Source organism: Nothoprocta perdicaria, unplaced genomic scaffold (assembly GCF_003342845.1).
Source record: "Nothoprocta perdicaria isolate Ctin4 unplaced genomic scaffold, notPer1 scaffold_6, whole genome shotgun sequence".
Lineage (NCBI taxonomy): Eukaryota > Metazoa > Chordata > Aves > Tinamiformes > Tinamidae > Nothoprocta > Nothoprocta perdicaria.
This window is the reverse complement of record NW_020455865.1, coordinates 3197078-3221718: the sequence shown is the minus strand read 5'-3', so window position 1 is coordinate 3221718 and position 24641 is coordinate 3197078. Positions and strand designations below refer to the sequence as shown.

Here is a 24641-nt window from a genome sequence, read left to right as displayed (position 1 = left end):
GGTGCAGGGTTTTCCTCAAAAATGTCTCTTTGTGCGCCTGAAACCTGCTGCTGACTGCAGCATTTTGGGGCAGGAGGGACAGCAAAGATGTCACTTCCAGCTGAACAGATGGCCCAGAACCTGAGCAATTGCCATGGAAAACCTGTGCTTGGCCGCGCTTGCATTTCTGCTGGAGCAAAAAAACTAGTGCTGGGGAGAGGTGCTATAGTCGTCCCAGAAAAGTGCTTGCTCTGTTTGCAGGAGATGCAAAGCGAGCTCAGGGCAGCTCAAGGGATATACATGGGGCAGGATGAGCTTGCAACGGCTATGAATATCGTGAGTTCTGCTGTTTTATTTCCTCTCTTTCCTTGATGGCCTTGCAGCGAGTTTAAGAGCCAGCTTCCCCACCGAGTTCTTTTTTAGTTTTTTTTTTTTTTTTTTTTTTTTTTTTTTTTTTTTTACCCTTTGCTGCTGACTGGAGTTCAGACGTGTGGCCGCCCCCTCCCCTGCCCCGCACCGGCCTCGCCGCAGGAAACCGGCTGGGGCGGCCGCGCCGTCGGGGGAGCCGAGGGGGTTAAGCGGGGCAGCCCGCCGGGCGAAGTGTGAATTCCTCGCAGGCGCTGCGACAGCTATAAAGGCGGCGGCGAGGGCTGGCGGGAGCCACTCGGCAGCTCCTCGGCGCTGCAAGAAGCCGCCGCTCCCGGGGCCGCCCCTTTGAAGTGCCGGGAGGCAGCGAGCGAGCGGCCGCGGCTCCTCCCCGTCCGTCCGTCCGCCCGCCGCGGGCCCCGCTCGTCCCCGGTGTCGCCGCCGCTGCCACCGTCGCACCTGGCCCCGGCTTCCTCCTCCTCCTCTTCCTCCTCCTCCTCTGGCCCGGCCCCCTGCACCTTGCCGGCCGGCCCCAGCGCTCAAGGTAGGGCTGCGCTCCGCCCGGGGGGAGCAGTTTGCCATAGGGGGGTTTGAGGAGGGCGCCTCGTTTTCTTCTCCTTTTTTTTTTTGCAGAAAGGAAAAGAGTCAGGAAAAGGAGAAAAACAACAAAAAAACCCACTTCCCCCTCTCCAGAGTAAGCCGCGGGGCGCCGGGTTCAGGCGAGGTGCCCGTTGTGTAATGCGGGGCGCCCGCCCTGGCACCCCTGGTGCCCTCGGCTCCGTTACGGGCTTCGGCCCCGCAGTGTCCGGGAGCGCTAATGGGAACCGAGGGCTCGGCCACCTGTACCCGGGACCCCCGGTGCGGAACCCCCGCTCCCGGCCCCGCTCCGTGGGGCTGAGCCCCGGGAAGGGTCTCCCGCATGGTGGGCAAAGCCCTAGGATGAGTCTGGAGAGGCGGATAGGGGGGTTTTGGTGCCACAGACATTCCCAAGAGTGCCACAAAAGCCCTCGCGGGAAGAGAAGGAGCTAGACTGGAAAGTGCCTTCCCGGTCTCCCTGTGATCCCGCTCCGTGTGAACAGCCCGTGTCCCGCTTCCTCTGGAGAGCATCGAGCTGCTTTTCAAGGGAAATTAGCTTAGAGGAGAATATTTTCTTTCTCACAGACGTGGGCTCCTCTGGTTGCCTGGAAGCCTGATTTCCTGAAACCTGCTCCTTTCTGGCTCTTGCAGGGAGGCTCACAATAAAACGGACTGTGGCTTGGAGCTGGGTTTTTGCTTTTTTAATACCACTCTGAGTTTCTGTTTCATGAGGCAGATGGGGAGAGAGATGAAAGGCTGATGCTTGTGCTACTTTATTTCTTCTTTCTAACTCTTGAATGGCTCCTTTTGCTATGGGAATGGGCTTATTTCCTGGGAAATCAGTGGGAATTGGAGTAGAACAAATGAAGAAAGGAAGGATGAGGACTGCTAACTGCTCTTCCTTGTTTGTTTGCTTATGGAGCCTTTGGCTTCGTCCTCCTAGGAGCAGTTCCGTAAACGGGAATATTCAAATGTGTTTCTCTTAAATCCAGGGATGTTTCTTGTTACCAGCTGTTGTGCAACACTCGCAGTTACTTGCTCCAGTTTAAGCCTCCTGCTCCTTCCCAAGCAGGTTGGGATCCCCAGCTCCTGCTCGAGCTCCGGTGCAGCCTGGGGGAGCCCTTTGCCTGCCCTGTTGCTCCCGGGAGCACCCGAAGTGAAAATGAATTAGCCTCGTTCGGAAGAAATATTGTCCCTAGACAATATTTGTTTATATGCAAGTAGTGCAATAGTTGTTTATAACCCCCAGATTTGCTTTGGTTTAAATTAACCTGCGCCACAGTTTAGTCACAGCCGTTTTATAGGTCCCCCAGGTCTTTTTGCAAAGCTAAAGTTTAGGAGACAGTAGTCAGAGGCAGAACATGAGGCCCTATTAACACTTCTGCTAGTTCCATGCAGCTTCAGGGGCCAAGCCCTTGTTGGTGCTGGTGTCACTTGGTTGATGGTGTCAGCACCCATCTTCTTGGGCAATCTGCAAGTTTCAGGCCGTAAAGCAGACCCCTCGTCCCCAAATGCGGTGGGACTGGTGGGGATTTTGTGCAGCATGGCCTCAATCACTCTGCAGCATGAAGACACCCAAGCGGAGGTGGAGCAGCGTCTTTCTCCATGAGCAGTCCTGTCTGAGAGGCACGGTGGCCCTTGTCCTCCTCATGGGCAACCTTGCCTTCGTGATAGCGCAGGTGAGTGTGCCGTCCCCCTGGAGTAGGGGTCTGCTTGGGTGTTTTGGGGTGGGTTTGTGGGTGCTGGGTGTGGAGGGTGCTGAAGGAGAGCTCCAGGCTCTCTGGTTGCCCATGTCAGAGGCTTGCTGAGGTCCTGCTTCATCCCGTGGTTGCTTTCCTCTGTGGGAAGAAGGGTTGTTGTTTGTGGTCTGGATAGAAAGTCGCTCCAAATTCAACAGGTTGCATAGTCAGATATGCCAAGGCCAGACGGAAAATCATACCACAGGGGCTTAATGAATTGTCATGAATGATCTGGGAATGGTGGGATCTGCTGATGTACATCGTTTGCAGCAAGGGCATGCGACCTGACCTGTCTCTTGTCAGCCTGGTACCAACCTAAGTTGTCTGTAGCTGAGCACATGCTCAGATCCTTAAGGAAGGTCTAAAAGGCAACAGCCCAGTCTCGAGTCTCAGTGCTGCTTCCTCAGCTCCTGCAGTGGCTGGAGCTCAGGGTTTCTTTGCCTAAAGCTTTGCTTTCCCTGTAAGCACAGGATTAATAGAAACAGCTTAACAGGCAGGAAAAAGAATCTGTTGCCCCTCAACAAGTCATGTCTTAGGTGTGGACATGTGGTGGTAACGTGTGATGGTGACAGGGCAGGGGAGCCTCGATGCACATGGAAGAGCCTGAGCTCCTGCTTTGGCCTCCAGCAGCTCCTCTCTCCTCTGAAGTGCTGGGCTGACCTATGCAACCAGCATCTTATGCGTGTTGCTCCCCACCAGCCTATTGGAGCTGGGATTAAGGACCTCCTGAAGTGGCAGTCTCTCATGTGGCTCCTCTGCTCTGCTAGTGTCCATAGGAAAGGCAGGCTGGCCTGCTGTCTGCTTGCTGAGTGGGATGGGAGGTGGTTTCTCCTCTTGCTTCATCCTCAGCCTCCTCCCCCTTACAACAGAGTTTGTTTTGCCCTGTGTTTTGCAAGGGTTGGCTTAAGCTTTTGCTTAAGTCTTTGGCTGTAACTGACTCCTCAGCCTTCTGAATTTATTGTGGAGCAGTGTCAGCACTGGAAGAGCTGGAGAGGTTAGAGCTTGGAGTTTAGCTCCGTTGTGCCAACTGAGCTAAACAATGAACACTTCCTTTCCCAAGGCATCCTAGAAATTGCCATTTCATTCTAACTTATAATAAAAACACTATTGCAAAAATGTAGCATTTCTTGCAAGATGGAGACCTCAGATTTGACCTCAAATGCAGCGGAAAATGTCGCATTAGCTCTGTGAGGAAACATAATGCTGCAGAAAAGCCCAAGTGGGAGATCCTTGTGGGTCATGCATGTGACTACTACTTGGATGCTCTAGTAATGGGTGCTTTGGAAGAGCCCTAAGTAGGGGTGAGAGAACCTCTGGTGAGGTTGTGTGAAGGCCATTACTCCACTTCCACTTGGAGCAATGCTCCCCCTGGTAGGGGATGCCCGTACTCATTGGTCTGCGGGGAGTTGGCACGTTGGCTGTTGGGCTCTTGTTTGCTGAGGTGGCGATGAGCTTCCCCTCTTCCCAACACGAATGCCGGCCTTGCAAACAGGACCTCGTGCAGACCTCCAACAGCCTGGAAGAAGGCGCCGACGTGACCGCCCACTGGTGGGGCGAGTGGACCAAGTGGACCGCGTGCACAAGGACCTGCGGGGGAGGCGTCAAATCCCAGGAGAGGCACTGCCTCCGGCAGAGGTACCGCGTGCATGGCCAGAGACCCCTTCCCTGCACGGGGGTAGGAAGGAGGGGGTTAAACCCCGCTGCAGCCACCCTAGTGAAGTCATCCGTGGCCTTTAGTGCTCACGTGCTGGAGGTAGATTTGACCCAGAAAGTTATCCCTTGGTAGCTGTAGCCCTGGTGAAAAGGTGTTGTCAGGCAAACCCCGCCTTTGCAGAAGGTAAGTGGGCCTTTGAGTGCTCCGACAAGAGGAGCGTGTGCCTGGGATTCCTAGAAGGACCTGCTGAGTAGCTCCTGAGGCTTTTCCAGCAGGGAATTGGGGCAGATGGGCAGCGGAGGTGGGTAAGCCCATCCTTGGACATGGCAGTGTAGGACTGGACTTGGGGCTGCTGGTCTAGGCTGCTCCCATGCGTGGTGTGTCCCATCTCAGCTGTCCATGGGACTGTCCAGAGGTTACCTTGCAAACCTTGCCCCGGGGTCCTCCTTTCCTGTGATAACCCCAAGGAGCTGTACTGAATTATCCAAGTAAAGCCCACGAGACCTTTCCTACTGCCTGCAGTGAGAGCCTGGTGGGTGGCTTGCCCACATGGGCACGGAGACCGTGTGGAAGAAGGGAATGAGCCTTTTATTTAAAAAAGGGAAGAGGAGAGAGTTCCTGACCCCCTGTCTAACCATCGTTTCTTTATTCAGAAGAAAGTCAGTGAGTGGGCTTGCTAATAAAACTTGCACTGGAACATCCAAAAGATACCAGCTCTGCAAAGTACAAGTAAGGATATCCTTTTTCTCATTGGGAACACTCAAACAAAACCTTGCTTAGTGCAAGGTCCCTCGCAAGAAGGGCACTGTCTGTCCTGTAATGGCCACCTGGTCACCTCCTTGTCCCACCAAGCAGCTGGAGTTTTCCCTTGTTTTCTCCTTTCCACCAAAAAGTGCTTTGGGCTTTTTGCTGGAGCTGGGGGTCTGGAAAAGCCAGCAGGCTCCTTGCCCTGGGAATCGCCTTCCCTCGGCTGGATGCTCTGGCCTTCAGCCTCCTGTGGAGGAGGAGGAGGAGATGGTGGCAGCCCTGTGGCCAGTCTTGATGAGCCGGAAACCTTTCCTGCCTTTTGTTTTCCTGAGGCTATTAATGCATCCCGTTCTAGGAGTGCCCTGCGAATGGAAGGAGCTTCCGAGAGGAGCAGTGTTCATCCTTTAACTCCCATGTGTATAACGGACGAACGTATCAATGGAAACCTTTATATCCTGGTAACAAGACATTCTTTGTGTGTTTCTTGGTGCTTCACCAAAATATTTTGATAGCTACGATGCCGTAGACTGCAGGAAGCCTCCTCCTCTGATGTTTTAAAGTGCTTTTCTGAGACGCATCCGGTTGTCTTCGGAGTTGAAAGGAGCATTTTACAGCTGCAGAGTAGCTTAGAAATAAAATGGCAAAAAAAAAAAAAAGGGCTCAAGGGATGGAGGAGGATGGGAGCAGATGGTCCATGCTGACCAGGAGCGTTTGCTTTACACACCCCATGCCTCTTGAGCTGTGGCTCTTGCTGGCCTCCTGCATATTGGTGACATTTGCCTGCTCCTACACAGTTTGTGCACGCTGACAGATGTCACTGGGATGAGATGAGTCAGCTTTTACTGCACAGATGACTTGGAGTCATCTCCAAGAGACTGAGATTTGCTCATTTTTAGGCACCTAATTCCCATCAAAATAAAGCTTTAAAAGTTGTTGGGCAGCTTCAAGAATTTCTTGGGGCACTTGGGATCCCAAGACCTCTTTGCTTGTGGGGAATTATGTTCCTAAGTGCAGGTTAGACAGCAAAATGCTTCTGTTTAACCCCAGTTTCTGTATTCTAGGTGTCTTGTACATGCTTAACAGCTCTGCTTGATGAAATGACTTCCTTTGATATGATGAATCTTTGCAATTTTGGTAAAAACTTACCCCGTGGAATGGGGATGGGCTGGTTAATTACAACCATTTGGCCGGTTTTGTCCCTTTCCTGTGGCAAAGTGACAGTTTCTTTGTTCTGGTGAATAATCTCCAACAGCGACTACGTTTAGTTACAGTGAATTGTTTTGTGTTTTAGCAGGCGTTCAAGTGGCTCCTGGGTGATTTGTTTTGAAATTGGTGCTGTCTTGGGCGCGCAGGCCAGTGGGTATATAAACTGCTCCCTAATTGGCTCAGTGTCATGTCTTAGCACTGGGTTTCCGATGCAGATGGGAATTTCTCACTCGTTTCCTGTGGGGATTTGACAATACATGCTGGACGTGTGTGGTCTTGCAACTGCGGCCGCCCGATAATCCGCAGGAAGCAAAGGGCAAATGCAGTCCGACTTAGATTAATCTTAATGTAAAGTGTTCCTATTTTAAACTGCTGTCATTTTATTTAAAAAAATGTAGTATTATATGTATATCTGCTTATCACTGTATATGTCTGTTAACCTAATGTGCATATGAGTATTTAATACATGTATAAGCATGCATATGTTTGCAATATGCGTGCCACTGCTGCAAATCTTTGCACAGACCATTGGCCCTTATTGCTCTGGGGTGTCCTGCGGGCCAAGGCTTGCAGGGCAACTGAGAGCAGCCGTTGGTGGCCATGCAAAGGCTTGCAGCAATGGGCTGCCGGGCCAGCAGAAGCCAAATCTCCTGGCCAGCCTGCGGCCGCCGGGGATGGCAGCTTCTCAGATGCTGGCTGCTGTGCAATTCTGTTGTTGCTGCCGTTGTTTAGCTTGGCGGCGATTCGTTTGATGCTGCTAGAATGCAAGTTTGTTGTGTTTCTGCTGTTTTGAATATATCTCTATATCCTTTCCCCGTAGATGACTATGTTCACATTTCTAGCAAGCCCTGTGACCTCCATTGCACCACTGTGGATGGTCAGAGACAGTTAATGGTTCAGGCTCGGGATGGAACATCCTGCAAATACACTGATTTCCGAGGGGTTTGCGTGTCTGGAAAATGTGAGGTTGTTAAACATTATAGCAAAAATCTTGTTAGTAGCATTCAGAAAATTACTATGGGTGCAATATCTGCCTGCCCCTCAACGCTCTCTTCACCCTTTTTCCAGCCGATCGGATGCGATGGCGTTCTGTTTTCCACCCACACTTTGGATAAATGTGGAGTTTGCCAAGGAGATGGGAGCAGCTGCACTCATGTAACTGGGAGTTACCGGAAAGGAAATTCTCATCTTGGTAAGATTTTAAGGAATCTCTTGCTTTATTTGTATCAAAGAACTGTGTTTTTGGTAAGCTGCTCTCAGGTCTTGCCAGCTGCCATCCTTTTTTCCTCATGTTCTATCTGTATTAAAGAACTATCCTTAAATATTAAGGGTATTAATTAAGGAATTAAGGAAAGCCTTTTATAAGGAAAAGCAGTAACTTTGCATGACACTTCTCAAATGTCCAAATTTCCCGTATTGAAAGGTGCAATGGGATTATGTAAGAGTCCAGTGTTGGTTTTAGTCTTATTTTTGACCCAGCAAGCCTAGAAAGGAACGCTGTGTAATAACAGGAAGCCAGGATACTTTGAAAATCCAGAATTTCCCAAACTACTGTGGTGTAAGGCAACAGAACGTACTCGTCCTAAATATAGTCATCTTAGGAATAATGCTTTAATAAATAGATCCTTGGAGAGCATTAGTCAGAGCCAGCTTCCGTAACGTCGGTGGAGTTATGAGCGTTTCTCCTGTTAGTTTTCTTGTGTTGAACAAAGAAGTTGGAGGAGAAGCAAGTTGTTATCCCTCGCTGGGGGCGATTTTGAAGGACCATCTGGAGCTTGTGTCTGTGCCGAACCGCTGCTCAGCTTCTCTAGCTAACAAAGCAGGCTTTCCACCAACATTTCCTTACACTAATCTTTAGAATTTCTGCATGCAGAGATTGCATCTATCTTCCTTCCATATTTCCCACCATAAATTAAGATTCATAGTTTGCAAACCCTTACACTCTATTGCTGAATAACTTCCTGTTAAGTTTTCAACATCTCTTTAAAAATGTGCCTCCGTATTTTTCTAATCAAAGCCAGCTTGCTCGATACATGACAAGTGTTGACTACTGAGAGTATTTTGTTAGGTTATTTGTTACAAAGCCTTCCTGTTCATTAATGTGTAGTTTTCCATAGGCTATTCTCTGGTAACACACATTCCTGCTGGAGCAAGAGATATCCAGATAGTAGAGCGGAAAAAATCTGCAGATGTTCTGGGTGTGTATAACCTCTTGGTACTTTGCTAAAAGCATCTGTGCACTGGCTAATCCTCCCGCAGTACAAATACGAACCTAGTTTTGCTGCTGATGTGCTAAATCCATGGTCGATGTAAACTGTAACTGCTCTAAAATGAGGAGAAATGCACTGATTTACCCACTCTAACAATCTGGACTGTATTTCAATGTTGACTGCTTTATTGCAGAAACTGTTGGTCAATGTTATTTCTGTTTCAGAGTGTTGGGATGAATGCGCCAGTGTTGGATCATAAGGGGCTGAGTTCAGCTCTGTCGTGGTCTCCTTGCTCTCTTGCTGCTTGGGCAATGAGCAACGGCCAAGTGACATCAGCAGCACGGAGATGTGACTTGCGAGTCACCCTACTGATGTATGGGTGGCACCTGGCTGAACTCTGTGCCCAAGGAGATGGGCAAAGCCAGGTTTTCCCCACTCGCCAACACTTGTTTCTCAAGTGTGTGGGACTACTGGTGCAGGCAGGCCCATAGTCTTGTCTGCAGCGTGCAAAACCTTTGCCATTTAATATTTTATGCCGTGCAAGTGCTGAAGGAGTGAGAGGTACCATGGGCTCACAAGCAACAGCAGCCTCTTGTTGCCAAGAGCTTGTAATATAGAAGAAAGTGACCCAGAATTTTGATTCTACCTATGTAAGGTCTTGTGAATAATGAATTAATCTCTAGTACTATAAAGTAATAAAACCCTTGCCACTTGTTCATTCAAGGCGTGAAGTTGTTAATAGTACCTCCTCTTACCTTTGGTAGAAGTAATTGCTTTTCTTTTTCTTGTTTTAAGCTGTGGCTGATGAAGCTGGATATTATTTCTTCAACGGGAACTACAAAGTTGACAGCCCAAAGAATTTCAACATTGCAGGCACGGTGTTCAAGTACCGCAGGCCCATGGATGTCTATGAGACCGGCATAGAGTATATTGTTGCACAAGGCCCAACAAATCAAGGGCTGAATATAATGGTGCGTTTTGCTCCAAGTTGGTAAGGTTGGATGTGATGGGGCAGGGGAAAACTATGCTGAATCCTCCTGACCACTTTGTCCTCCCATCTGTCTGACTCTTGACTGTGTTAGTTACTGGTGGACAAGTCTTGTGTGCAGCAATAAGTTGATATTAGGGGAATCGTACAGGAAGATTTGCTTGCCCAATCCAGATGTGTGGGAAGCATCTCTAAGCTGGTAGATATGGGTTCTTGGTTCACTTCAATGCAGTGGAATAGGTTTGTGCAAGGGACTGTCCATAACCTCGCACTTCATCTCAGTCTGCCTTGTGAAAAGCAGAGCAATTATTAGCTCTGTCTGGTGCAGCTGAAGAGGAAAGCGCAAAAAGGTTATGCAAGTTGTCCAAGTGCTCATGGTCACTCACTGGCAGAGGAAGGAGCAAACCCTAGGGCTTCCAGCCCTTGGTCTGGTGCTGAGGGTAGTGCTGTTAAATAATGCTTGGCAAACGGTGCTGTCTCGGTTATAAGAAGTTGACAATATGATGGAAAGCAGACTGGAAATAGTGAAATAGATATCAACCATCAATTCCAAGACTAATCACAAGCTTTGCGTGCCATATGTCTACTGCATCAGCTAATAACTTCACTTGTGTCTTCAGGTCTGGAATCAAAATGGCAAGAATCCATCCATCACATTCGAATATACTCTCTTGAGAAAGCCACACTCAAATCTGCAGCCCATTTACTATACCTTTTCTGAGTCAGATAGTGAAGAAAGCAGAGAGTTCGATGGAGACGTGCCATTGGGTTTTATCCAACACAACGCAACTTATTTTGGGAAAATCTCCAGGGAGAGGATAGATTTGGAGAACCAGGTGTTTGGAAGGCAGGACACAGAGGAAGACTTAAACTTGAGCAAAGGTCAGGAAACCAATGAGGTCTACGAAAGAACAGAAACTATTGACTCTGAGCCAAAACTGAAGGACAAACAACCCGAAGGTAAGGAGGAGACTTGGGCCTCACTGCTCTGCTTTCCAGAGCTCTGTTTCTTAAGATTAGAAGTTGGAATTGCTCTGATTCTGCTGGGATTTTTTTCTTTTTCTGGTAGAGGGAGGGGGAAAACCTTGGAAAGTTCTTGAAAGTGTCTCCCCTTCTAGAGCCTCTTTGCCCTTCAGGTCCTGGTTTCTGGTGGGTCTGTTAGTAACATCCTGCAGGGCTCACTCTGCAACCTGCCTTTCTGCCTTGTTCAAGGGGATGAGAGAGCTAGGTGGTCCTGGATGTGCAAAGTTCAGTTCCCCTCAAGCTCTGCTGTTGCCCTGGCATGGTCACCAGCTGCATCCTTCCCATCCCTTGGCAATTGCCTCCCTGCCTGGAGCTTTCCTGATACGATTGCTCTGTGTACGTGGCCTGAGCTCCCGTGGATTGCTCCTCCTTGTCCCCAGCTCCACCTTCAGCTGCCCAGACCTGCCTGCTGCCCTGAGCTGCTTGCACCTCCTGCTCCAAATACATTTCGTCTTGTGGTCATCACTGTTTCCCCTGTTGGCTCCAATCTAGATTCAAACGTAACCAGGTCTACTTACCAGACAGACCATGATGACAGAGACTTTGACCCCAGGTTCAGCTCCAGGGAGTTTCTTTCGGAGAACGCCATCACTGACAAACTGCTGGACAAGAGCTCGGACTCTAAGGAGCTGGTTCTCAACATGACCATGAACAGCATCTTTGCCCAAGGAGACCCGGTCAACTCTGTAGGCTCGCACATTGACAGCCTCTATGTTGACTATGAGGATACTGATGGCGTCGTGACCTATTCCATCAATAGCACCTACATGGAGCTGAGCAATGGCAAGGCCATCAACTCATCAGCGGAGATGCCGTTTTCAAACACCACCGTCACCGTGACCAGCCCCCAAGGAAACAGAACCCACAAAGCAAGGTAGGAAATATGTCTTCATAGTCAATCCAATTTCTTGTTGTTCTTAACTTGCACTCTGCTAAGGGTAGACCCCAGTACATGTTTCCTCTGCTTTGGAGGCCAGAAGGTAAGTAGGGAGAAGATGCCATAAAAGGTTTGCCCCAGGGCTTAATTGGCGAGGAAAGATCAAAGTTGGGAGCAGAATGTTAGAACATTTAAGCAAGAAGAAAGCTCACAGCCTTCATTAGAGGGGACATTCTGGCAGCTGTCAACTTGCTCATTGCTCTCCATATGCTGTAGCGTGTCATCAGAGCCCTGGCCATAAAGAAATCTCTTCCTGGTATTTTTGTTTCCTCTTGCTGTCCTGCACAGACTCCCCCAGGCCCTTCCTCCTAGCTCTCATGCAGCAGAAGTTGCCTTTGGCCAACTTTTACCTACTTTGACCGCCCCCCAGCCAGCCTCATCGCTTGTGTTTAGCAAGACGGGGCCTAAAGCGGCTCCAGGAAGAGCCTTGTTTGCCAAACTACTGCAGGAGAAGCAGAGCAGAAGCATGACGACTGTTGTGTAGGGTCTAATAGCCTGAGTTTACTGCCTTATCTGAGGAACCTCTGCTCTGCTGAGTATCATAATGCAGTTGATGGAGAGATCTTGAAGTGTGTGTTGTACTAGCTGGCTTTGAGCTGGTAAATGCAGCAGGGAGGTGAAAGAAAGTGTAATCTGTGCTGAAATGAATTAATGCTAGGGAGGGCTTGGTAAAAGGGAACCTCTGGATTGTCCCTGTCCGTGCATCTGTCTCATGCCTGGGATGCTCCAGGGCAGCATAAGCAGTGGTACATACCAGGGCTTGGGCAAAGAGCAAGTCTCTTTCTGGCAACGTGGTGGCTCTTCAGCCATGTGTTTCCATCCAAGAGTCTTATTCTGGGTGCTGAAAATGGGTGCTAACTGTCAAATAGCCTGAAACAACCCAAATTTGGCTGGATCTGTGCGAGCAGGCTGTCATCTTCCCCATAAACACATGCAGAAGTCATGCTCCAAGGGGAAGCATCCAACTGTGGATCAGCAGCCCCTGGGGATGCATCCAGCCTCTTGATGGCTGTACTGTGTGTCAGGGTTGGAGATGGCCTCGTGGTTGCCAAAATGCAGCCTTCAACCTGCAGCAGCGCTCTTGGGAGCGCTTGGAGTGAGTTCTTGGTTGGGCTGGGGCTGGGACACTTGCCGTGGACGGGCAATGTGCTGCCCTTGGCATGCAGCCACCCACTGGAGCATTCCCTGGAGGCCTTGTGTTGGAGTGGGAGCACTGGGAGGCCCTGGGCAATCCAGATCCTGGGCACGGCAGTGGGTTGAGCTCCCCATGGAGTGTCCTTTCCGCTTGTTCTGGGCCACGTCTGGCCTTGCAGCACCCAAATCTCTTGCTGTGCTTCTCCTCCTGGCACTTCACTTTGCCCTTCTGTCTTTTGGTTCCCCCCAGTAAAACACACATTATGCTGCTTAACTTTGGAAGACGTAGAAAGCACTGCCCAAACTTTCTGGTTATTGTTAACCTTGTTTTCCAGAACTTACGCGAGCTTGTATTAAACTTGCACTAAAGAAAATGTCCATGCAGCCAAATGCATCAACAGCCTCCTTAATGATAAGAGCGTGAAAACATTGCCAAGGCCTTGAGTCTATCGTGTTCTCCCCTGGCTTGGCTTGGAAACGTCTCCTCTGGCTGCCAAAGCAAGCATTTCGTTAGCACTCGGACGAGCGCGGAGAGCACGGGCTGCTCCGGTGCCTTGTCCCGGGTGGAGCAGGAGCTGGGAATGTGCCAACGGGCTCCTAGCGAGCTCCTCTGCAGCCTTGGCACATGGGGCACCTCTGCTTGTGCTCCCACTGAGCCCCGCTCGCCCTTTTCTCCCTTACTTGGGATATGGGAGCTGTAGAATGTGTAAAACTTGGGATAATCCTAATTTTACAAGAGCAGAGTGGACATAGTTTAAAGAAGAGGACCAGAGCTATCTCTAGTACAGTCACCTCTAGAGCTATAAAGCTCCTTGCTTTATTCCCTAGGGCCTGCCCTATCTTTTTTTTTTTTTCTTTTTTAGAGTTTCAATGAACTTTTAACAAAGGCCCCTGTAAAGATGATGTACCAAGCATTGCAATAATGCAATAATCAATAATGCAATAATGCTTGAAGGACCCTTTAAAGAAGGGTACCAAACGTTGTACTTCCCCGCTTTTCCCCTTCCACCTCTTCCAAACTATTCTCTTATGTCTTCCTCTTACTCTGGAATAAAATGTATGTGTGTTTGATTTAAAAATAAATAAATAAAGTAATTGCTGTTCCCAGGGACTGTGGGAGGAGGGGGAAAGGATGTAATGCCAACAGTGATGAAGGTCTTGCTGGCCCTGGGCCCATCTGCAGGTGCCTCATTCACCTTATCTGCTGGATCCTGCTCCATCATCACTCCTTTTGCCCCTCCACTCTGCCCAAATAATTTCTGTATTAATTTGAGTCCAGATGCCTCTTGCTGCATGCAGCTCTGCTTGCAGCCTGCTGGGCTGTGGGTGATGGCCAAGCTCATGTCAATGAAACCAGGGTTAAAACTCCTGCCTGGCACCCAGAGCAGCAGCGTTGAGGCTCTAGTTGCAGCTTGATGCTCTTTTGGGGTTGGACTGTCACTGCTAGGCAGAAAAGGCTGTGAGGGGGGTATGTCTGGGCTGGGGGGTCTTCAGTCAGCATTTGGGGTTGATTTTTGGCGTGCAGAGATGGGCTGGAGGTGTTTTGTGCCGTTACTTGCCTCAAAAGCAGCAGCAAGAGTGTAGCAGGGAAGAGAGGATTGACTTTGTGGTAAGGATCATAATTAAAAATAATAATAAAATAAAATAATAGCTCCATAATTAAAAATAATAATAATAAAAAAATACTCTCCACCTCTTTTACATTTACTAGAGAGTAAAGTCAGCATTGTCTGCTCAGCAGGTAACTGAACTAAATACTGCCCTGTGACCAAGGGCTGATTTAGCTAGACCTCCCCCCCGCCCTTGCTCTTTCTTGTCCCCCCCTTGTTCTTCCTTGTTCTCCCCTCCTTGTTCTTCCTTGTCCTTCTACAAAGAAGAAGCTCTTTAGATAAGTTGGCACCTGTTAAAGGGGCACTGTTGAAGGGTTGAAGCTGTGACGCAGAGCGTATTTGGGACTTGGGATTGTGTGTGTATATATATAAAAATATAGATATAAAACCAACAGCTGTTGACCATCCTTTACTGGGTCTTGCTGAAGGTTTTGTGAGCCTGTCCAGGCAGAGCAGCCGTGGTTGGAGAAGAGGTTGAGGTAGTATTAGTGGGTGATTCGGGGTATCTATTAAAGCTGTTTCAGCAGGATAAAGCACGGCTTAAGCAAGCCAAGGTGGTTATTTTTGCACAAAAAAAAGGGCCCCGTTCACTTTAGTTCCACCTCGAAGGCAGGCAATGACCATCTCCAGAAAGGACAGAGGCGAAATCTGGCGGCAAAACGCACTTGCTGTCATTGATCCTTGCAGGAGAGCCTGGCTAACAAGGGAAGGTGGGTGGTTTGGAAGGAAAAACTCTAGGATTCTCAGCAGTGTCCTTTTAAAGCTCTATTTGTTAGACCAGACCTGAACTTTTTTTGTTGTTTTCTTTCCTTCTTTTTCTCTTCTCCTTCCTACGGCCACACAAATCAGGCCGTTTCAGAGCTTCTGCTGCCTAGAAATCACACGAGCTGCATATCTTGCCAGGCCAGAGCCCACTGGATGTCAGGAGATGACCTTGGGTGCTATTTGAACCGGTGCAGACACTTGCAGGGTTGGAGCCTCTGGGTGTAAAGGTGCAGTATCCCTGGGCCCAGCCGCTATCCTTGCTTTGACGAGTGCTTGTTGGCGAACATCAGCGCGAACCCGTTGCTCCTCTCCCGCCGGCGTTACGTGCGCGAGCGATTGCAAGTCACGTTGGGGGAAAAAAAAAAAAAAACGAAAAAAAATCAGCAAAACTAGGGAAATTGCGGGATTAGCAAAGCTAATCCCGGGCGGCAGCTTGGTGCAGGGCATATCCTTGGGGTTAAAAAGCAAAGGGTGATCGGAGAAGCAGCCGGCTTGAGCAAGGAGCGAGCCGGGGCGGCGCGAGCAGCCGGAGAGGTTGGAGGGAGTCGGGCTCGGCGCCGGTGTCCCAGGGGAGGAGATACTGCACCTTTAGGCGCTGTGTGCCGAGGGCCAGGTGTATTTGAGCAGGAAAAAAAAAAAAAAAAAAAAAGGAGAAAAAAAACAAAATGCAAACTTTGTTAAATTCTGAACTGTTTCTGCTTGTGGGTATTTTTATCCCATTCTCTCTATTTCTAGACAGTGGAAGCTCTGCCTCTAACCGGGCTGGGGATTCTACTTGGGGCTCAGGACAGGTATGTTGTTAAATAAACCGGCACCGTAAATAAACGAACAAACCCCAAATCAGAAAAAAAAAAAAAAAAATCTAACTGGCAAATGAAGCAAATATTTCCCCCCTTGCACCCAAACCCAACCTCCAGCTGATCCTGTGTGTGTCTGTGTGTGTGTGTCTGCCGGCTGCATCGCGCCTCTCCTGATAAACGCTTTTTATTTTTATTTTTTTATTTTTTTATTTTTTTTTGCTTATCGCTAGAAACAGATTGAAGTTGTTAAGGAAGGGCCAAGGTGTGAGTGCGGCTGACATGTACAGGTGGAAGCTCTCTTCCCACGAGCCCTGCAGCTCCACGTGCACGACAGGTAGCCGCCGACACCGGCCGGTGCGCGGGTCGCGTCCGCGCCACGGGTCGCTCTCACCTGGGCTGCAGTGCGGAGGCTCTGGGGACCTGGGCCACCACGACAGGGAGGTCATTGACAGTGCTGCAGCCCGGTGGGATTTTATTTTTTGCCTTTTTCCCCCCATTTTTTGACCATTATGTTTTTGGAGGCTCGGCTGCTTTCCGGCAGTGTGATGCTTGAAGGCTGTGCAGCTCTAGCAGGAAGCAAAGTAGCATTTTTTTATTATTATTATTATGTTTTTTATATATATATATTTACATATATATATTGATTGTTTTCTGGTTTGTTTCTCCCACTCTTTTCCCTGTGCCAGAGCGTAATCACAGCCACAACGGTGCAAATCTGGCACAGCAACAGAGACTGTCTGCCATACCAAACCTGGCCTCCATTCTTCTGGTGTAAATTTTCCCCCTTTTTGCCACTTCAAAACGCTTCAAGCCACCCGATCTCTATCCTTCGCTGCTTTTTGCAAAGGAGAGGGGTGCAAATCGGTGACATTTTCTGGCTTTTAGCTCTTTTCTGAACAGCCTTTCCCCTTGGCTGGGACAGGCTGCCTTGCCCCAGCTTGCAGCCAGCAGGCCAATATTTTACTTAAACTTCCCCAGTCTCATTACCTTTTCTTGATGACATATTACAGAGAAGCAGTGCAATGTCAAGAACCATAGATCTTTTTTTTTTTCTTTTTTTTTTCTTTTTTTTTTTTTTCTTAAGCTTCATGCAAACCATATGTTCCTGAGAGCTGAAATTCTTGTTACCTGTAGCCAGAAGCAGCCTCTGGTCCCCAGCCAGCTCCCAGATTTGCAAACGCGGGGGGAATGTCTGGGTATGATGCTGCTCAGTCTCCCGTGCTGCTGCGAGGAGGAGGAGGGGAGGTCCCGAGCCGAGCTCGACGCGGGTGCATTTTGGGTTGCAGGCCCGTGGAGACACCGAGTAGACTCGTTTCGGGTTGCAATTTGAGCGTTTTGGTTGCATTTGTGCTCTTTGGGTGGCCCAGGAGGGGCCACCTCAGTCCTCCCTTGTCAAGCTGGGTCTGCTGCTCCCCTTTGCGAGCACGTTTTGGAAAAGGCAGCTCCAAAAAGGAAGCAGGGAGGGGTGGAAAAGGAGCTGCTTTCGGATGTCGGAATCGCCAAGCGTCCTTTGCTGTGTGTGTTCTCTCCGCCCCCAGGCGTGATGTCCACGTATGCCATGTGCGTGCGCTATGACGGCATCGAGGTGGACGATACGTACTGCGATGCCATGACCCGTCCCGAGCCGGTCCATGAGTTCTGTGCGGGGAGAGAGTGCCAGCCCAGGTACACGGCGCTGCCCGGCCCGGCGGGGATCGGCGGGAGGAGCCGGGATGGGGGAAAAAGGCCGGAGCTCCCGCGGCTCCTGCTCCGCGATGTGGCCGGGCGTGCTCCGCTTGCAGCCGTGGGCAGACCAGAGCAGTCTGCTGTGTCGGTGCAGGATGGTTTTCATCCCGATGCAGGTTTTTTTTTATTGAGAAAACCTGATTTGGCTGATGTTCCCATTGGGAGAATGGCTGGATTTCAATCCAGCTCCTATCCAAGTGACTTGGGTGCATTGCTGTGGCTGGCCGCGGGAATCTGCGCAGTTTGAGGCTCACAATAGCAGTTTTGGGCAAGAATGCAGTGTCTGCATGAGGGGAAAAGCCCGGGGTGTTCCCAGGGATCCAGATATTCCCAGGGATGAGCGGAGGGAGAAATCAGCCTGTGAAGTCCATATCCAGCAATGCTCAGTGCTGTTTGGGAGCGAACCTGCGCTCCGAGGGCTGCCGGGGCAAGCGCTTGCTCTCCTCTTGGGAAATTGCGAGGGGCATCTAGATGTGCTGGGGAGGGCAGGGGGTCTTTCTCCACGCTAATGTCTCTGGATCCCGCGTGGGAACAAGTGTGTTCGCGCCGTCCCCCTTGGCTGCCTCCCGTGGGGTCCTGGTCACCGCCGCTGGCACCGGTGAGGGGCTCCTGAGGAGCTGCTCCCTGCAGGGTTCTTGGCTTGGGATGTTGTTTCTCCAGCCCCGTGGCTGGTGCTGGATGATCCTTGGGTTGTCACTGTGGTGAACACGGGTGACGAGGGCTGGGAAGCAAAATTTTGGGGCTGACCCAGCTCTGCAATTCGGGCCTGAAAAGCTGCTACTGGGAACCCACCTGCCCCGTCGGTCCCGTGGGGACCTCTTTCTGGGTTTGCATTAAATTTGTAAGGTTAGTGCAAATGTTAGGGCTCTTTTTGTGCACGTTATCCCACCAGCCTCCTCTAACAGCAGCCGCTTCGCATAGCCAGGCTGGTCTTGCTCTGTGGCTTTAGTGATGGAAAGGAGAAGACAGTCTGGGATAGAGCGATGGTTTTCATTACTTGGGTCAGAATTACTGTGGTGTTTCCTTACCATAAAAATCTAGACTAATATAAAAGCCCCTTTTTGGTCCTTCCCCTGGATGCAGGAGCTTCATCCTACTTGTAAACCAAGGTAATGGTGGCGGGGGACAGGAGGGGACTCCTCATCTTCCCGGGGCTGCCTTTGTCATTGCACTGGCTCCTTTTTCCTGCTGGCAGCCTGATCCTCGGGCTCTGAGAGGGCTGATGCATCCGCTGCCGTCCCGCGCGAAGCCTCTGCAGCGCCGTGCCCCCCGGTGTCCCCGTGCGCGCTGGCCCCGCGGCGCGGGCGCCCGTGCTGCAGCGCCGGCCTCTCTTGCTTCTTCCCGCAGGTGGGAGACGAGCAGCTGGAGCGAGTGTTCCCGCACCTGCGGGGAAGGCTACCAGTTTCGGATTGTCCGATGCTGGAAGATGATCTCTCCTGGTTTTGACAGCTCCGTCTACAGCGATCTCTGCGAATCCGCCGACATTACGCGGCCCGACGAGCGCAAAGTCTGCAAGAATCCCGCCTGCGGGCCCCAGTGGGAGATGTCCGAGTGGTCGGAGGTAAATCCCTGCCCTGTGCGGCCCTGGGACAGCGCTGGGGCGAGCTCACGTGCGCACGTGGCTGGTCCCTTTGGGGTTGGAGACTCCTTTTTGGGGCTGAAGCTTTTGCACGTGGTCCGACGTAAACCAGCTACGTTTTTGTTCCTCCAAAAGACGCCCTGGTTCCCTTCCTTGGGAATGTGGCCGCTGCTACTGCTCCCTGCAGGGCCTTCAGCGCCTGGGAGCACCAGCGAGGTGCAGAATTGCTCTCGGAGGTTGGATAGGGACCAGGACCTGGAATATCCATCGAGCCTTGTCCTTCGCAGGGGCTGAGCTTGTCCCTGGTAGCTTCAGAGCATTGCAAGGAGCGACTAGGAGGACCCACCTCCTATGAGAACTATATTCCCACCAACTTCCCTCCCTCGCCTCCAATTGATTGCACCCCAAGGAGAACTAAACCCCTAAAGAGCAGCTTGCTAAGCGAGCAGCCCGAGCAGTTGAACGAGGGGCTTCAGTGCTGTTTTTGGGGTGATCTAGTTCTTCTCGTCCTTGCTCAGTTTGCTGGGCCCATTTACTCTGCAGGAACATCCAGCTCTGCTGGGAGACTCCCCAAAAATGCCTCATTTGCAACTCAGACATCAGCTCCTTTTTTTAAGGATATTTTGCCGTTCCCAGTGGGATAGAGCCAAGCCCCCTCTGCATGTGACTCAGGGGCTGTTTTGACATCGTGGCGAATCCCCCTTGGATCCCCTCCGCAGCCCGCTGCCAACTTGGCTCTGGAGAGGCGCATTTCAAGTGAAAAGAGCGGGTTTCGGAGCGCTGCCCGTGTGCTGGTGGATGCTGTCTGGGCTTATCCCGGCTTCCCCCGGCCCTGGGGCAGGATTGATCCCCTCCTCTCCTCTGCCTGCTGAAACCGGGCAGCACGGAGGGTGAGGGGCCGATTTGCTGCAGATTGCTTTACAGACAGAGCCATCAATGTGTTTTCATTGCGCGTTTTTAGTTTCACGTTGAAAGCTTTTTTTTTTTTTTTTTTTTTTTTTTTTTTAAGAAAAAGAAACAGCCCCCAATTTGCATCGCACCTTAAACCAGACGAGCCGGCGGCCACCTGGCTGGCGGTGCCGCGTTGGCAGGGCTCGAGATGGGGGTGCAGGGCTTGAGATGGGGGTGCAGGGAGCAGGATGGGGGTGCAGGGCGTGGGATGGGGGTGCAGGGCGTGGGATGGGGGTGCAGGGCGTGGGATGGGGGTGCAGGGCGTGGGATGGGGGTGCAGGGCGTGGGATGGGGGTGCAGGGCTTGAGATAGGGATGCAGGATGGGGGTGCAGAGCGCAGGATGGGGGTGCAGGGCTAGAGATGGGGGGTGCAGGATGAGGGTGCAGGACATGGGATGGGGATGCAGGGTGCAGGATGGGGATGCCGGGTGCAGATTGGGGGTGCAGGGCACAGGATGGGGATGCAGGGTGTGGGATGAGGATGCAGGGCCCAGGATGGGGGTGCAGGACACAGGATGGGGTGCAGGGTGTGAGATGGGGATACAGGACACAGGATGGGGGTGCAGGACGCAGGATGGGGGTGCAGGGTGTGAGATGGGGATGCAGGGCACAGGATGGGGGTCCCCACGTGGCTTCAGCCCATGCGTGTCCCTGGCCCGCAGTGCTCGGCGCGCTGCGGCGAGCGGAGCGTGGTGACGCGGGACATCCGCTGCTCCGAGGAGGAGCGGCTCTGCGACGCCGGCGCGCGCCCGCTGGCCGAGAAGAACTGCACGGGGCCGCCCTGCGACCGCCAATGGACCGTGTCCGACTGGGGCCCGGTGAGCGCCCGCGCCGGGGGCACGCGCCGGGGAATCACGGATTCTTTTTTTTTTTCTTTTTATACATATATTTCATTATTTTATCTGGGAGCAGCTGGAGCTGCAGTACCAAGTCAGGGGCTTTTGTACAAACCCTCTTCTTTGGGCATCAGGGTAGCGGGCAAGGGGTTCTGCTGAGCCTGGCCTGGGTTTGCTGCAGCGCAATGCCCGTCCCAAACACTTCTCTGATTCCTCTCTCTGTTCCTCAAGTTTTCCCATCTTTCCAGCTTCACGTGGCGATGCCTCCACTGCATGTCCCCAAACCCCCTTCCCTCTGCTCCTTCCCTGCACATTCCTGCCACGGAGACCCCGCTTCTCCAGCTATTTTTACCTACGTTTTGATTCATTAGCATTGGCTAAAAATAAGTAATTTCCATGGCAACAGCCGGGCCGGGAAACACGGTGCCTCTTTGCTGAGCGGCCACCAAAGAACCCAGGGTGGCCCTTGCACCTTGCAAGCCAAGGGGCTGCTCCAAGCGGGTTGCTGCATCCTCATCCCAGCTGGGTTTGGAGGGAGGATGGATGCCGGGGGGATTTCTCCCCGCTCAGCGCCCTGCTGCCCCTTGCCCTTGCAGTGCAGCGGCGGCTGCGGGCAGGGCAGGATGATCCGGCACGTGTACTGCAAGACGAGCGACGGGCGCGTGGTGCCGGAGGCGCAGTGCAGCCTGGAGAGCAAGCCCCTCGCCATCCACCCCTGCGGCGACAAGAACTGCCCCCCGGCCTGGCTGGCGCAGGACTGGGAGCGGGTAAGTGGTGTGGATGCAGTGGGATGCTGCAGGATGCAGGGGATGCTGTGGGATGCTGCAAGATTCAGTGGGGTGCTGCAGGATGCAGGGGATGCTGTGGGATGCTGCAAGATGCAGGGGATGCGGCAAGATGCAGGGGATGCTGTGGGATGCTGCAAGATTCAGTAGGATGCTGCAAGATACAGGGATGCTGCAGGATGCTGTGGGATGCTGCAGGATGCTGTGGGATGCTGCAGGATGCTGCATCCCTGCCCCTGGATGCAGCCAGGTTTGGTATGGGCAGGGGATCGAATCTAAGCATCCGTGTTGCCCCCTCCCCAGTGCAACACCACATGCGGCCGCGGCGTCAAGAAGAGGATCGTGCTGTGCCTGGAGATCGTTAATGGGAAGATCAAGACGCGCGGCGCCGCCGACTGCGACGGCAGCAAGAAGCCCGTGGAGGAGAGCACGTGCTTCGAGCGGCCCTGCTTCAAGTGGTACACGACGCCCTGGTCGGAGGTAGGGGGCTGCACAGCGGGGCGGGATGCACAGCGGGGATCTCACGGGATGCTGCTTGGACCAAGCTGCAAATGCAGCCATCCCCCTTGCAGGTGTTTGGGGCTTTTTTTCCGTTCTTTTCCCCCTCCACCTCTCTCTTTTCCTTGCAATCCCATGCATGGAATGCCATGCATGGAATTGCATGGAATCAGGGAGCTCAGCCCTCACCCCTGTGCCCCGCTGCAGTGCACCAAGACGTGCGGCCTCGGCGTGCGCATGCGGGACGTCAAGTGCTACCAGGGCCAGGACATCGTGCGGGGCTGCGACCCGCTCGTGAAGCCGGTCGGCAAGCAGACCTGCGACCTGCAGCCCTGCCCCACCGAGCCCCCAGGTGAGCAGAGCAGCCCGGATCCCCTTGCCCCACTCCTGCAAATGCACCCGCCTCCATACGGGAGAGGGGAGCAGCTCTCCTGCCCCATCCGTGTCCCCACGCAGGGGTATTTTAGCAGGCAAACGTATTAAATTGTGAGGAGACACCCCAAGCAGCAGGCTCTGACCTTAGGGCAATGCTGAGCAGTATCAGTGCCCGTCGGCACGAGATCCAGCTCATGTTGAGGGCGTTTCTTCCCATGCTGTTATTTTAATGATTTTTGGTCTCCAGAGCATCCCGTGGGATTTGTAGCTATCTCGTTATCTCCCTGGGCTGCTGCTGGCGCAAAGCCCCTCTGATCTTTAGTGAACATGAGGTCCTAATTCTTTAATAGGATCAGGGAAGAAGGAGGAGGGAGAAGAGCCCAGCAGCAGGAGATGATCCGTGCAGGGATGCTTGCGAGGTGCTGCCTTCGGAGCAGCCTGGTTTGGGGCATCCTACGGGTTTGGGGCAAAAAAAAAGAATAAAAAAAGCTTAAATCGTCTGCTTTTATGCAAAAGATGGCTTAAAAGGCAGTAGCCTGCAGGTGTTATGCAGCTGGGATGTGGTCGTGGTCGCCCCGCATGCCCTGGGGGACATCACTGCTGTAAGGGTGAAGTGGGTGCCCCCTGCTCGTGCGAACAGCGCACGGTAGGAAAGAGGAAAAAGAAACAAAGAGGGAAAGGAGTGAGCGAGGAAAGGGAAAAAGGCATTAAAAAACTTGCAACTTTTGGATTTTTTTTCTTTGTTTTCATGTCATTTGTCTTTCCTTCCTGTCTCTTCCCTAGACGACAGCTGCCAGGACCAGGCGGGGACCAACTGCGCCCTGGCCATCAAGGTGAACCTGTGCAGCCACTGGTACTACAGCAAAGCCTGCTGCCGCTCCTGCCGCGCGCCCCACTCCTAGGGCCCCCCCGGCCTTTTTTTTTAAAAAAAAACAGAATGAAAAAACCTTTATTTTTTTTTCCACCATTGCAAAACGCCCTTCTCATTCCTCTCCCAAGACTCCCATGTTGCAGCCCCCGTGCTTGGAGCTGCACATGGACCTGGGTGTATTTGATCCATCCCAAGCAGCACCCCCAGGGCCTGTGACACAAAAGCACCCACTTATTTCCTTTGCAAAGGAGCCGAGCACCCGTTTTCTAACTTATCCCCCCAGACCTATTTTTAGCTGCATTTAATGTGGTGGGAAGCTGACTTTTCATTTGCTAAATGAACTCGAGCCCAAGCCCTCCTCCTCGCCCCTTTTCTTTTTTGTAATATGTAGGTGTATACTTTTTCAGAAGATTTTTATCTTATAATCCAATGTTAGTTCCATAGTTCTTCCAAAGGAAAAAAAAAAAAAGGAAAAAAACCCCAACACCCCCATAATGCTGACATATTGTATATAATAATATGGAAACATAACTGCACTTTATATCACAAAAAGAAGACGTGCTCTTTTTTAATATATTTGTTTACAGACAGTGAACTTTATCCGTATAATCATTAATTTGTACTCATATGTATATTTTAATAAAGTTGTCATATTTATGGTGGTATAAGAGGCGTTAGGTGTTCCCGTGGGTGCCCGTGGCAAAGAATTACTGGGGTTCCCAGGACTCACCTGCACCGAGGTGTAATGTTGGCAAAGGAGCCCATGTCTATCCAGACGTGCGTACAAAAAGGTCAGCCTCAAACCCCACAACGGAGTAGTTTATTTTGGATTTTTTTTTTTGATTTTTTTGCTTTTTTTTTTTTTTAAACATTTTCTCGGTGATGCCAGGAGTCCTGTACAACATTTCGCCAGGGGACAGCGCAACAGTCACTTGGTTGCTTAGGTTCCAAGCTACACTGGAAAGGGCAGGGGAGGAGGAAAAATAACGCTAGGATGAGGGAGAGGAGGGATGAGGACGGCCACGAGGAAGGCAAAGTCGAGACGCGTTTAACCAACGGCAGTAAGAACTGTACAAAGCAAACCCGGCCCCTTCAACACATAAGAAACCAAGCCCAGAACCACCCCCAAAATGCCCTCCCTAACCCCCGCGCTTTGTACAAGATCCTCGTTTGCAAAGGTGGACCGGGATGCCGAAAGGGTCCCCCTGGGATTAAAAGCCTCCGAGGTCCTAGGTGAAAGAGCTGGGTGGCTGCAGCCGGGGTTTATCACCCTGGGTGCCCCAAATG

At 51.6% G+C, this 24641-nt stretch overlaps 1 protein-coding gene across 1 annotated transcript; it reads left to right on the top strand.

Moving 5' to 3' along the window:
- The first annotated feature begins 846 nt into the window (after positions 1 to 846).
- Positions 847 to 23385, top strand: ADAMTSL2 (ADAMTS like 2). Its single transcript, XM_026049537.1, has 19 exons — positions 847 to 889; positions 2486 to 2600; positions 4153 to 4295; positions 4968 to 5043; positions 5417 to 5519; positions 7088 to 7233; positions 7336 to 7459; positions 8385 to 8465; positions 9273 to 9448; positions 10086 to 10425; positions 10981 to 11362; positions 15965 to 16068; positions 17273 to 17399; positions 18807 to 19020; positions 20652 to 20807; positions 21422 to 21592; positions 21914 to 22090; positions 22316 to 22460; positions 23267 to 23385. The coding sequence occupies exons 2-19, from the start codon at positions 2487 to 2489 to the stop codon at positions 23383 to 23385; spliced, it is 2898 nt and encodes a 965-aa protein (XP_025905322.1). The 5' UTR covers positions 847 to 889; position 2486.
- The last annotated feature ends 1256 nt before the right edge of the window (positions 23386 to 24641 follow it).